Raw genomic sequence first — 13785 nt, forward strand, 5'->3', positions numbered from 1 at the left:
TAACATCTGTTCACCTAATGGTCAGGTGTTCAATACTGAGACCTCCACTTCAGTCACGACACTGACCATGGGATTGCACCTAGAAAGTTCCTCTCCTAGGCACAATTCCTGGTAAGGTTGTTTATAGAAGACCAGTTGTCACCCATGCATACCAGCCTCCCCTTTCCATGCCACCGATGCTATCCAAGGCAAAGGCAAAGGCCGATACAGCTTGGCGCCAGTGACGATGCAACTCATTTCTACAGCTGAGTGAACTGGAGCAACATGAAATGAAAAGTCAGGCAGCCTTATGAATAAAAGAATTCCATTTGTGACCATTCCATCTCTTATTCAGTATTTCTCGAGTTAGAATACCTCATGTAGCCTTACTGTTTGAAGACAAAAGGGCCAAGGTCAGATGTATGGCCATTACCCAAGGGTCCCCAAGCATTGGAAACACCTTTATCTCAGAGAAGCATAAAGTTTGGAGTTAAAAATGAAAAAATATATTTACAGCTATCAAATAAATAATTTGCAGTTTTTTTAGCTTGTTGAAGTGTTTTTTTAATTGAGTTCTTTTAAAATTATTGAACTTCCTTTTGATTTTTATGCTTTGTATTAGAAAAATTGTGTCAGTTCCCAAAATCTATAAGTCCAGGGCCCCACTAGATCTAAATCCAGCCTTAAGTAGGGTGTACTTTGAGTGATATTTGGCTACTATTTCAAGCAGGTTGAATGACCACATAGAAGTTACTTTATAGATCTGTTTAACCTTAAGTCAACCCCCGTTGAACAAACTTGTGATCAAAGGCATTCCAGCTGTGACCATTCTGAAAACAGTAGGGGTATGATTTGAGTGAGCTTTTAGTTGCTACTTCAAGCTGGTCAAGTTACTTTGTAGAGACTCCTAAAAACTGACTTCAGTTGGCAAAAAAAGAAGGCATCAAATTGGCAGTTGCTAAAGCCCAGGATAAAGTGCCAGGCAGTGTTTATTTTGGCTCTCAAATCTTACTGTGGTCAACTTTGCCTTTCATTCTTCCATGGTTGCTAAAATAAAGTATCAGTTCAAAGTAGATTAGTAAAATTATTAGAATGTTGGATAAACTGCTTTGCAGTATCTGTTCTGGCTCTTAGCATTCTGAGTCCTTAGATGGTAGACATAACCCTTTAGCATTCAGATTCTCCTTTCAAATATATTATTTATCTATTCCCACAGTTTTAAATTAACTATGCATTGTCTTGCAACTTCAAGATTTCAATGAAGTGATAGTTTATTTTTCAGAATTACATTGTAGGGCAGGTGTGAGAGGTCAGATCTGGTCAGTTTGAACAAAGAAAAGGGAAACTATTTGTGTTGGATATGGCTGGTTTAAATGCTACAGAGTTAATCTGGTGTCAGTCCTTGGGCGCTTTCACTGGAATTTTAGCTTATTTTCCACATGCCATCTGTGGTTTCCTGACCACAATCTTTGATGATTTGTTGCAAGCATTTGAGCCAAGTCTCTGGTTTGAGGATAACTTCCTGCCTTCTCACTAGTTTTGGAGGGATCTGAAAAATTTTAAGGGTCATGGGTGCAGCCATTCCTTTGCTGACTAAATGGTAAAAGGGAGGACAGAAAGGATCTTGTTCACGAGATGAGGTGCTGCATCATGATGGTGAAATGTGGGAGTTGAATATGGAAGATGTGCAGAGGCTAGAGAGAAATGTATCAAATATATGTTACTTGCTCTTTGCTCTTTGCTCCATATGGAATATAGGTCATTGAGGACTTTTCTCCACTGGTCACTGTTATGGGCTGTTGTTAAGTCCCAAGTCTCCCAGGGCTTGTTGGTTTTGAATTGTCATTGGTGCTTCTAAAACTTTGATTTTTCTAGGTAGAGGTGCTGACTGTATGCAAGAGGTGTTCCATATTAGCCTGGCCTCTGTCAATTTGACTTGTCCAGTATGAGAGGCCCTACAAGGAGCTTGTGCTCCACAGGCATAGCTCACTGGTCATTGAGGCTCATAAACCATTGCACTGTAACAAGGACTCCTTTTTTTTTTCTTTACTTGTTTCAGTCAATAGACTACGGCCATGCTGGGTCACTGCCTTGAAGAATTTTTAGTTGAATGAATTGACCATAGGACTTTTTAAAACCTGGTACTTATTTAATCAATCTCTTTTGCTGAACCACCATGTTACAGGGATGTAAACAACCCAACACCGGTTTGTGGAGGACAAACCGAAACACAAAGACACACATATATGTAGATATTTATAAATAAGGATAATATCGATATTTAAATATCAATATTATCAAGTGGCCAGCATGGGAAAAATACCATACAAAGGTAATAATTTTTTACAACTAAAAATAAGGGTGTCTGAGAGACACCACCATGCCGAAATAGCAGTCAAATCCCTGACTCGAAAAACCACGTTAACTGTTCATATCGCACCATGAGATAAGACAGAGGGACAAAATAGACTAGCAAAAAAATATTACTGAATAATTCAAGATCCTGGATTTCTAGCTTTGCTTTAAATAAGCTTTGCCGTCATCGGTTGGATATGCTTTTGATATATGTAGATATATATGTATATGACAGATTTTTTCAGTTTCTGTTAGCCAAATCCACTCACAAAGCCTTGGTTGGCTTGAGGTTATAGTAGAAGGCACTTGTCCAAGATGCCCTGCAGTGGGTCTGAACCTGGAACCATGTGCTTGGGAAGCAAACTTTTAACCACACAGTCATGCCTGTGTCTATTGAATATGTAATAAGAATTTGGTTGAAAAGCGGTAAACAAGCAAGCTAAGAGATCTGCTTCACACTAAAGATACCAGCAGTGGTGTGAGTTTGTGTTTGTGTGTGTATGTGCAAGAGAGATGACTGTTCTGTGAAAAGACTATGATGGAAGCACTCCGTCGGTTACGACAACGAGGGTTCCGGTTGATCCGAATCAACAGAACAGCCTGCTCGTGAAATTAACGTGTAAGTGGCTGAGCACTCCACAGACACGTGTACCCTTAATGCAGTTCTCGGGGATATTCAGCGTGACACAGAGAGTGACAAGGCCAGCCCTTTGAAATACAGATACAACAGAAACAGGAAGTAAGAGTGAGAGAAAGTTGTGGTGAAAGAGTACAGCAGGGATCACCACCATCCCCTGCCGTGGAACTTTTAGGTGTTTTCGCTCAATAAACACTCCAACGCCCGGTCTGGGAATCGAAACCGCGATCCTACGACCGCGAGTCCGCTGCCCTAACCACTGGGCCATTGCGCCTCCACGAAAAGACTATGAATGCTTGGTGAAACAGCGTTGATGAAAGGTACATGTAGAAGACTGAAGAAGACGCAGGAGAAAATGGTGGGAATCCCTAAGATCTGTGTCATTTAATAGATGAAATGATGAAGGTGTGTGATGCATGACAATATACTGTACTTAGACACCTCCAACTAATACCACCCTAGAAAACTCAGTGCTAATACTATGATGCTAAACAACGTGGACAACATAACTTGGTGTTATTAATATGTTTTCTTTATCATAGGTGCAGACGTGGTTATGTGTTAAGAAGCTTGTTTCCCAACCACATGCTTCTGGTTTCAGTCCCACTGCAGAGTACCTTGGGCAAGAGTCTTCTACTACCGCATCAGGCTGACCAAAGTCTTCAGAGTGGATTTGGTAAATGGAAACTGAATGTGTGTGTGTGTGTGCGTGTGTATTTGTGTTTGTTCCCCACCACCACTTGACAACCATAACCTAGCAGTTTGACAAAAGAGATCGATAGAATAAGTTTTGGGCTTAAAAAAGTACTGGCGTTGATTCATTCAACATAAAAATTCTTCAAAATTAGACTGCGGACATGCCCCAGCATGGCCACAGTCTAATGATTGAAACAAAATTAACCTTTATACATTCATTTTATGACATTTCTTTCTCTACAGGTGCAAAGAATATAATCTACCAAAAGACGAGAAATGGAATGTTTTGTCTGTAAATTTTGTTCAGATAAAGCAAGTAAAGTAAGTTCTATTAAAAAAAGTTTATTATTTTCTATTTTCATCCCAATTTCTTATGGTAGCTGATAAAAATTTTCTGAGCTGAGTCTTAATGACAAAATAATTATAATTTGAATAAAGTTACAAAAAAAAGTAATAACAAAAATTTTTGACATTAGAATTCTATTCTTCTCATGACATTCAGTCATTGGCCATATTCAGTATTTCATTGGAACTAATTGTTGTTGAAACCTATTGACTACACACCATCATGAGTTTCTTGACAACAGACCACCGCTAATGACTTGGCTCCACCAATAGTCACCTGACCTCGCAACACCACCATGTCTCCTGACCACCCAATTGTTGTTTATTTCTGTGTGCCTTACAGTTACAAAGGACATGTGTGGAAGCACTCCGTCGGTTATGACGACGAGGGTTCCGGTTGATCCGAATCAACGGAACAGCCTGCTCATGAAATTAACGTGCATGTGGCTGAGCACTCCACAGACACGTGTACCCTTAACGTAGTTCTCGGGGATATTCAGCGTGACACAGAGAGTGACAAGGCCGGCCCCTTGAAATACAGGTACAACAGAAACAGGAAGTAAGAGTGAGAGAAAGTTGTGGTGAAAGAGTACAGCAGGGATCACCACCATCTCCTGCTGGAGCCTCGTGGAGCTTTTAGGTGTTTTCGCTCAATAAACACTCACAACGCCCGGTCTGGGAATCGAAACCGCGATCTTATGACCGCGAGTCCGCTGCCCTAACCACTGGGCCATTGCACCTCCACACAAAGGACATGTATAGTTGTAACCATTACATAATACTGGGAGCTTATGAAACTCATGAACAACAAGATAGATCTACAGTTAGAACGTGCACATTCACTCACATACACGAATAACAGTCAATTTTCTAATTGAACCAAGGAGGCTATGTCCATTTGTTTTTCAAATCATTGATTCTAGTTGATGCTCCTGTTGTTTTTGGTGACAGGACAGAGTTTCAACTTGGAACATGCAAAGCCAAAGCAGCTATCACAAGGTGTTCTGTCAGATGCTGTAACAATGCCACCATCCCACCTTGAACCCTGAACTGGTACTTGCCTTATTGACCCTGAAAGGACATTAGGCAAAGTTAAGCTCATCATCATCATCATCGTTTAGCGTCCGCTTTCCATGCTAGCATGGGTTGGACGGTTCGACCGGGGATCTGGGAAGCCAGAAGGCTGCATCAGGCCCAGTCAGATCTGGCAGTGTTTCTACGGCTGGATGCCCTTCCTAACGCCAACCACTCCGTGAGTGTAGTGGGTGCTTTTTACATGCCACCTGCACAGGTGCCAGACGGAGCTGGCAAACGGCCACGAACGGATGGTGCTTTTACGTGCCACCGGCATGGGGGCCAGGCGAGGCTGGCAACAGACACAAATGGATGGTGCTTTTACGTGCCACCCGCACAGGTGCCAGACGGAGCTGGCAAACGGCCACGAACGGATGGTGCTTTTACGTGCCACCGGCATGGGGGCCAGGCGAGGCTGGCAACAGACACAAATGGATGGTGCTTTTACGTGCCACCCGCACAGGTGCCAGACGGAGCTGGCAAACGGCCACGAACGGATGGTGCTTTTTACGTGCCACCGGCATGGGGGCCAGGCGAGGCTGGCAACGGACACGAATGGATGGTGCTTTTTTATGTGCCACTGGCACGGGGGCCAGGCGAGGCTGGCAGTGGACACGAGCAGATGGTGCTTTTTCAAAACAAATACTGCAAGGCATTCTATGCAACACTCTAATGACTACAAATTTGCTGCCATCAAATATATAAAAGTTGTATGAAGTAGCATTGAATAAAATGTGTTGATATAAAGTCATATTTAACATATTCAAGCACACTGGGACATAGGAATACCTTGCATTGTGGAAATATCTCCAGGAGAAAATTCTCCTTCTAAGTGATGTGTAAAAACACTGAATGGGCTGTTTATCACATCATTAGATTGTAGGACGTGATTCTACATTCTTTTCGATTGTCAAATATAAGCACTAAATCTGTCAGCCTCTACCTGTTAAGAATGACTTCATTCTTATATTTGAACAGCAAACAGTATATTTCCTGATGTGCACGAAACTTGGTCAATCTAGAATTAAATAAAGTCACACGAAGCAGCGTTGAATAAAATATATTCGGTATTTTAGGCAGCGAGCTGGCAGAACCGTTAGCACGCCGGGCGAAATGCGTAGCCGTATTTTGTCTGCCGTTACGTTCTGAGTTCAAATTCTGCCGAGGTCGACTTTGCCTTTCATCCTTTCGGGGTCGATAAATTAAGTACCAGTTATGCACTGGGGTCGATATAATCGACTTAATCCGTTTGTCTGTCCTTGTTTGTCCCCTCTGTGTTTAGCCCCTTGTGGGTAGTAAAGAAATAGGTATTTGTATAAATTCATATCTAACATGCTTAAGCATTCTTGTATGTAGACAGTTCTTCCACTGCAGAAATAATCCCAGGAGATAATTCTCCTCCTCAACAACATGGAGGGTGGGGGAAATAGATTGAGCTGTGAATGACATTGTTGAATTGTAGAATACATGTTTCTATGTTCTTTCATGTCATCAGCTACAAAACACCAAATCAGCTGAACTGAAGGTCAACTTATGTTGTTGATAGTAGGCAAATCCCAGCTTCCAGCTTTATGAGATTGAGTGATAAAGAATGAATTAAATTGAGTTGAAAAGTTAAGAACGTAGGCGTAGGAGTGGCTGTGTGGTAAGTAGCTTGCTAACCAACCACATGGTTCCGGGTTCAGTCCCACTGCGTGGCATCTTGGGCAAGTGTCTTCTGCTATTGCCCCGGCCGACCAATGCCTTGTGAGTGGATTTGGTAGACGGAAACTCAAAGAAGCCTGTCGTATATATGTATATATATATTGCTTGACAACCGATGCTGCTGTGTTTACGTCCCCGTCACTTAGCGGTTCGGCAAAAAGAGACCGATAGAATAAGTACTGGGCTTACAAAGAATAAGTCCCGGGGTCGATTTGCTCGACTAAAAGGCGGTGCTCCAGCATGGCCGCAGTCAAATGACTGAAACAAGTAAAAGAGTAAAGAGTAACTATCTGTTTAGCTTTGTTGTTGAGCTTTGGATCAGCTCTAGTTGAATAGACCTATGATCAAATACATTCCAGTTATGACCACTTCATCTTTTTAAGCTAAGACATTTTAGACAGTGAGGTATATGAAGGAGATTTGGTTGCTATTTCAAGTCAGTTGCTATTATAGAGCTTCCCTCCCTTACATTTCTGCAGTGACCATCTCATCGTTTTCTCTGACAGTATATCTAGGGATATATTGTACACTATATCCAGTTTGACTTTACATTTTTAATAAAGTAAGGTGTGATTTCAAAGAGATTTAGCTGCCATTTCTGGTAGACTGAACAGCCATTTTCCTTCTTTCCTTCTCTTTTATTAACCCTTTCATTACCAACCCGGCTGAAACCGGCTCTGGCTCTGAGTACAAATGTCTCGTTTTCATAAGTTTTGAATTAAAATCTACCTCCAAACCTTAGTCATAATTTATGTTCCTAACACTAGCTGAATGATAACTAAGTTATTTTACTAAATTCTTTGTTATATTTAAAGTAATTGAAAGAAACACTGAGCATCTCAAAATAAATACAGTAACGAAAGGGTTAATGTGGCGAAGTGGCCGATCCAGTTAAGTGCCAGATTAGGTTTCCTTTATGGGCCTTTACATTCTGAGCTCAAGTCCTGTTGGGATATAGTTTATCCATACTTTAGGCTCAATAAAATACCAACCAGTCCCCTTACAATATGTTCCCCTTACAATACGTTACCATTATTATTTCTCTTATTTTTTGCTTAGGAATATGCTGTTAGCTTGGACCGACAGTGCTATATTTATCTTCGATCCTGTTAATGTGCGGACAGTTCTTTGGTGTGCAGATCTAAAAGGTATGTGAAACCGTTGACTTTTCCCTTTCTTCTATCTCTCCTTTCTCAGTGTCATTGCCTTAGGTGGTGAGCTGGCAGAGTTATTAGCATGCCGGCCAAAATGCATAGCAGTATTTCATCCGTCTTTACGTTCTGAGTTCAAGTTCCTCCAAGGTAGCTTTTGTCTTTCATCCTTTCGGGGTTGATGAAATAATTACCTATTTCTTTATTAGCCACAAGGGGCTAAACATAGAGGGGACAAACAAGGACAGACATAGGTATTAAGTCGATTACATCGACCCCAGTGCTTAACTGGTACTTAATTTATCGACCCCCGAAAGGATGAAAGGCAAAGTCAACCTCGGTGGAATTTGAACTCAGAACGTAACGGCAGACGAAATACCGCTAAGCATTTCGCCCGGCGTGCTAACAATTGTGCCAGTTATGCAATGGGGTCAAGATAATTGACTTGCCCCCTCCCCGAAATTACTGGCCTTGTGCCAAAATTTGAAACCAATATCATAGTCGTTGTCATCATCGTCATCTGTTTTTTCCCTGCTGGCATGGGTTGGATGAGTATTTTATGCCTTGATGCTTTTCTTCATACCAACCCTTGTTTTCAAGTAAGATACATTATTCTGTAGTCTCTGCAACATCAAACGACTCAGCTGTTAGACTTCTTGCTTATGTGGTACACAAAAATATCACTGTTATCCAAGCAGTGGCAATGTGAAGCATGTAGAAATACACACACGCACACACACACATGGATATCAGAAGGTATTGATCATGATCAGGCCAATTTCATACAGTGAAATTGAGCCCAGATCCACATTATTCTGAAGTAAACATCATAACTACATTGACATGCTTGATCTTTTCAATAATTCACCTTTCAAATTTGGTGGTAGTAGTAGTAGTAATAGCAGCAGCAGCTGTAGAGTTTTAGGCAAAAATGCATTATTCTGATTAATTCTTTCATCAGTTATTTGGAAAGTACAGAGAAGACTATGCTTCTATGATGAAGTCAGAATAAGATTGAAACACTCCTCCCAGAGTTGATGATTTCTGATTTAGGCACAAGTCCAGCAGTTTTGAAGGAAGTACTAGTTTTGACTAGTATTTCATTTTATTGACTCTAGAAATGATGACTGGCAAAGTCGACCTGTTCAGGACTTGAACTCAGGTACGTAAAAGAGTCACAAGGAATTTTCCCTGACTTTCTGAAGAAAAAAGAAAAATACAAATTTTTGTACTATGACTACTATGGGAGATAACTCAGGACTTTTCTGATTATTAGGTCCCTTTAACCAAGCACAGGCTTTACAATATCTGAAATCTACAACAGGTAACATTAAATAGGTTACCTGTTAACTTAGGTATCATTTTTTTTAATGTAGATGGCGTCCAAGAGTAATTTCTTTTCTGAACGTTTCAGCAGTAATGACATGCTAACTGAATGTAGGAGAGATAACTGATTGCTCGATTCAGAAATAATCATGGTTAGAATTCATTTATACACACAGGAGTGGCTTTATAGCCGCAGGAGTGGCTGTGTGGAAAGTAGCTTGCTTACCAGCCACATGGTTACAGGTTCAGTCCCACTGCATGGCACCTTGGGCTAATGTCTTCTACTATAGCCTCAGGCTAACCAAAGCCTTGTGAGTGGATTTGGTAGACGGAAACTGAAAGAAGCCCATGAATATATATATATATATCTATATGTTTGTGTGTCTGTGTTTGTCCCTCCATCATCACTTGATAACCGATGCTGGTGTGTTTACGTCCCCATAACTTAGCGGTTCAGCAAAAGAGATCGATTGAATACGTACTAGGCTTACAAAGAATAAGTCCTGGAGTCGATTTGCTCAACTAAAGGCAGTGCTCCAGCAAGGCTGCAGTCGAATGACTGAAACAAAAGAGCAAACGAGCAATTCGTGACACTCGGGTTGCGTGCAATTCTGTTTGACTTTTTATGTGGCACAGGCGCAGGTATGGCTGAGTAGTGAAAAGTTTGCTTCCCAGCTATATAGTTCCAGTTTTAGTCACACTGTATCTTCTATTAAGGGCAAATGACTTCTACTATGGCCTCAGGCCTACCAAAGTCTTGTGAGTGGATCTGGAAGACAAAAACTGAAAGAAACCCATTATGTGTGTGTGTGTGTCTTTGCATCTGTGTTTGTTCCCCCACTATGGTGTTGGTATGTTTACATCCCTGTAACTTAGTGGTTTGGCAAATATAAAAATAATAATGGAATTATTGTATACAGTGCTCAGGTGCACCACAACTTGTCAGAAAGTGCGTATAAAGTATATGCAGTAATGTACAAATGTCTGGAAAGCGAACAATGTATGAGTCAGATACATGCTTGTGTGTGTATGGAGGGGAGAAAATCAGGTGTAGTGTTGGCGAATCTCAGAAAGCATGGAAGTTTTGAAGGATGCAGTGCTCCGACAACTAACAACTGATGCCGGCAGTTTGTTCCATGCTTCAGCAACTCTTAGTGTGAAAAAATGTTTCCTAAAGTCATGGGAGCTGTGGACATATTTACAAAGTCAGGAGCTGTGCTGTTTTCTGGCTTTGTAAATATGTCCACTGGTGTTAGACGGGTGGAGTTTGCAAAGGTGCTCAGAGTTATTGTTTGTAAGATGGTTGATAATTTTATGGGTGTCTGCCAAGTCAGCTGCCAGACGTCGGAGTTTCAATGTGTCCATGCCCAGGGAAGTAAGGCGTTCAGAATATGGCAAATATATATCAATAGAATATATCAATAGAATAAATACTAGGCTTCATAGAAAAAAGTAAATACTGGGATTGAATCATTTTACTAAAGTTCTTTAAGGTGTTGCCTTAAACAAGTAAAATCTTCCAGTCCAACTTTATTTTGAACAATTCACTCATGCTTTCTCCTGATCAAATTTGTGTAATTTGTTTTGTACAGTTTACACTATATAGTATGTATCATCATCATTGACCTCATCGTATTTACATCTGCTTTCCTTGCTGATGTATATTGGGCAGGTTGTCACAATCTGCATCCTTCAAAACTTCCATGCTTTCTGAGATTCGCCAACACTACACCTGACTTTCTCCCCTCCATACACACACAAGCATGTATCTGACTCACACATTGTTCACTTTCCAGACATTTGTATGCACTATCCGAATCGTGGCCGATGCCAGCGCCGCCTCGACTGGCTTCCGTGTTGGTGGCACGTAAAAAAGCACCATCCGAATCGTGGCCGAAGCCAGTGCCGCCTTGACTGGCTTCCGTGCAGGTGGAACGTAAAATGCACCAATCCGACCGTGGCCGATGCCAGCCTTGCCTGGCACCAGTGCAGGTGGCACGTAAAAAGCACCCACTACACTCACGGAGTGGTTGGCGTTAGGAAGGGCATCCAGCTGTAGAAATATTGCCAGATAAGACCGGAACCTGGTGCAGCCTTCGGGCTTCCCAGATCCCCGGTCGAACTGTCCAACCCATGCTAGCATGGAGAACGGACGTTAAACGATGATGATGATGATGATGATGCATATACTTTATACGCACTTTCTGACAAGTTGTGGTGTACCTGAGCACTGTATACAATAATTTCATTATTATTATTATCATTATTATTATCTGAGTCAGTTCTTATTTATTTAGAGTTCCTACCCACCTAGAGGGGTCGGAGAACCACATTTTGCTTCTTGTTCACTTCCTCTTTGTGTTTCTCATGTTCATTCCTCTTTTCTCCGTTTGATCCCTTTATTTATTTTTCTGCATTTCGTTCTTTATTTCCTTCTTTTTCTAATTTTCTTCCTATTTTTTTTTCTCTCTCTCCAGAAATTAATGACATTGCTGTGATAGAAAATGAAATGTACATTTTCTACCGGGGTTCAGAAATCAAGAAATTGTCGCTAATGACAGTCACTAACTGTATTTCATGGTTACAAGGCAAGCAGCGGCACAAACTTTCTGAAGACCTAAGACTAGAATTCATGATCTCATTATCCTCTTCCCCACAGTCTTTGAATGAAACAGGTGTGTCAAATTACCAGGAACTTGGTAAAAGCGTGGCAGGTTCATTCTTGCAGAATAAAATCATACCAAAAGACATGGCTGTGACTACAAGATTATCTGCATTGCCATCATACTTAAATAGACCCAAAGAAAAGGTGGATGAAAACAGTGAATTTCCAAAAGAAAAGTCTGAGGCTAAGACCAACCTTGATTCTTGTATTTCCACTTCAGCACCATTCCAAAAGGACTCTAACTGTTTGCAGTCTGACCGTCTTTCCTTATTCTTAAATCAAAATGGTGTTCAGCCTTATATTGAGAATCATAAATCACCATCAGAATTCTTTGAGAATTCAATGCAACAGATCTTAATTGAGAATGAGGAATGTGACAAAAACTCCATCCTAACTTCTCCAGAAAACTGTGAAGAACCTTTGGAGAATTTGTATGACCAGGAGATATTACACACGCATGATTCTGGGTCTCTGTATCGGAACTTGTTATCAGAGGTAACCTCTTCCAGTGGCAGGTCCACTCCCAGGCCAGTTGCCATTCCACGGCCACGCCCCCTCAATCCATCGTCCATTAACAATGTATTGCTGTCCCCTTCAGTCTACGCAATGCTTAATTATACAAACATTACCAAGTATGAATCTCTAGATCAGGTTGGCGAAACAGAAGAAGGATCTCCTACTGTTGGTATGAAGATTTTTCCGTTTTATTTTCATTAAATTCTTTTCTTCTTCTTCTTCCACTGCTTTCATAGATTCCCATGACTCTCTGTCACCATCCAATTCTCTTATTACGAATTTGAATTAGGAGCTTCAGTCATAGTGAATCTTTTATTAACTGATTACACAACCATGGACACCACTCCAATGGATGTGTTTCAGCTACACCCTTGATGGAGCTTGATGATCCTCACTGTTGATTTTTTTAGGATTCCTCCATTCAGCATCAATGTAAGAAGCACATTGACTAAGCTGAGCTCTTCCACTACCTCTTTACAATCCACCATGCTACAGTCCCATGACCTTGCCATATCCCTGGCAGGGTGGCTGAATGGTTGCTATGCCTTGCCATAGGGCAGCCCATAACTCATTCTATGAGATATTTTCCAATACTCACATACCCAATTTAAATTCCTACTCCTCATTATTACTAGCAATCATTATTATCAAGGGCTGCTAATTGGTAGAATCATTGGAATATTGGTCAAAATATCTTGCAGTATTTCTTCCAACCCCATACATGCTGATTTTAAATCATATCAAGGTCTATTTTGCCTTACATTCTTCCAGGGTTGATAAAATAAGGTATAAACCAACTTTTGGGGTCAATTTAGTTGATTGATCTCTTGTGCTTATGTTAAAAATTTAAGTTATAGATTGGCAGAATTGTTAAAGCTTGAGACAAAATACCTTGTAGTATTTGTTCTGGCTCTATACATTCAGAGTTCAAATCTCACTGAGCTTAATTTTGACTTTCATCTTTCCAAAGTTGATGAAATAAGGTACCAGCCAGGTATTGTGGTTGATGATATTGTTTGATCCCCTCTCTGGAAATTGCTGTCTTTATCCATACACATCACATGACCATACCAATGCAGTCTTCTCTTGCACACTATATGCATTGCACTTTATACCCAATTTTCCTCTCAACATGTTTACACTTCAGGTGCCACATCATGCTTATTTCAATTTCAAGGTCTTTATATTTGGCAAGTTTATCATATTCCTGAGCAGGTACATTTTTGTCAGATGGTATTGCCATATCTATAAATAGCCAAAATTATGATAGAAAACAAAGTCTAAGATGACATCCATAGTCAATGCTTTGAGATTACATATTCTTGCTATAACTACAT

The 13785-nt window shown here is 40.7% G+C and overlaps 1 protein-coding gene across 2 annotated transcripts in view; it reads left to right on the top strand.

Moving 5' to 3' along the window:
• LOC115211873 overlaps positions 1 to 13785 on the top strand; it is a 101365-nt gene that overhangs the window by 38442 nt on the left and 49138 nt on the right. For both annotated transcript variants that reach the window (XM_029780611.2, XM_036503078.1), the window contains 3 exons: positions 3911 to 3988; positions 7850 to 7938; positions 11745 to 12617. In XM_029780611.2, coding sequence (XP_029636471.1) covers positions 3911 to 3988; positions 7850 to 7938; positions 11745 to 12617 — 1040 coding nt within the window. The remainder of the gene's footprint in view (positions 1 to 3910; positions 3989 to 7849; positions 7939 to 11744; positions 12618 to 13785) is intronic.

This window comes from Octopus sinensis, linkage group LG5 (assembly GCF_006345805.1).
Source record: "Octopus sinensis linkage group LG5, ASM634580v1, whole genome shotgun sequence".
Taxonomy (NCBI): Eukaryota; Metazoa; Mollusca; class Cephalopoda; order Octopoda; family Octopodidae; genus Octopus; species Octopus sinensis.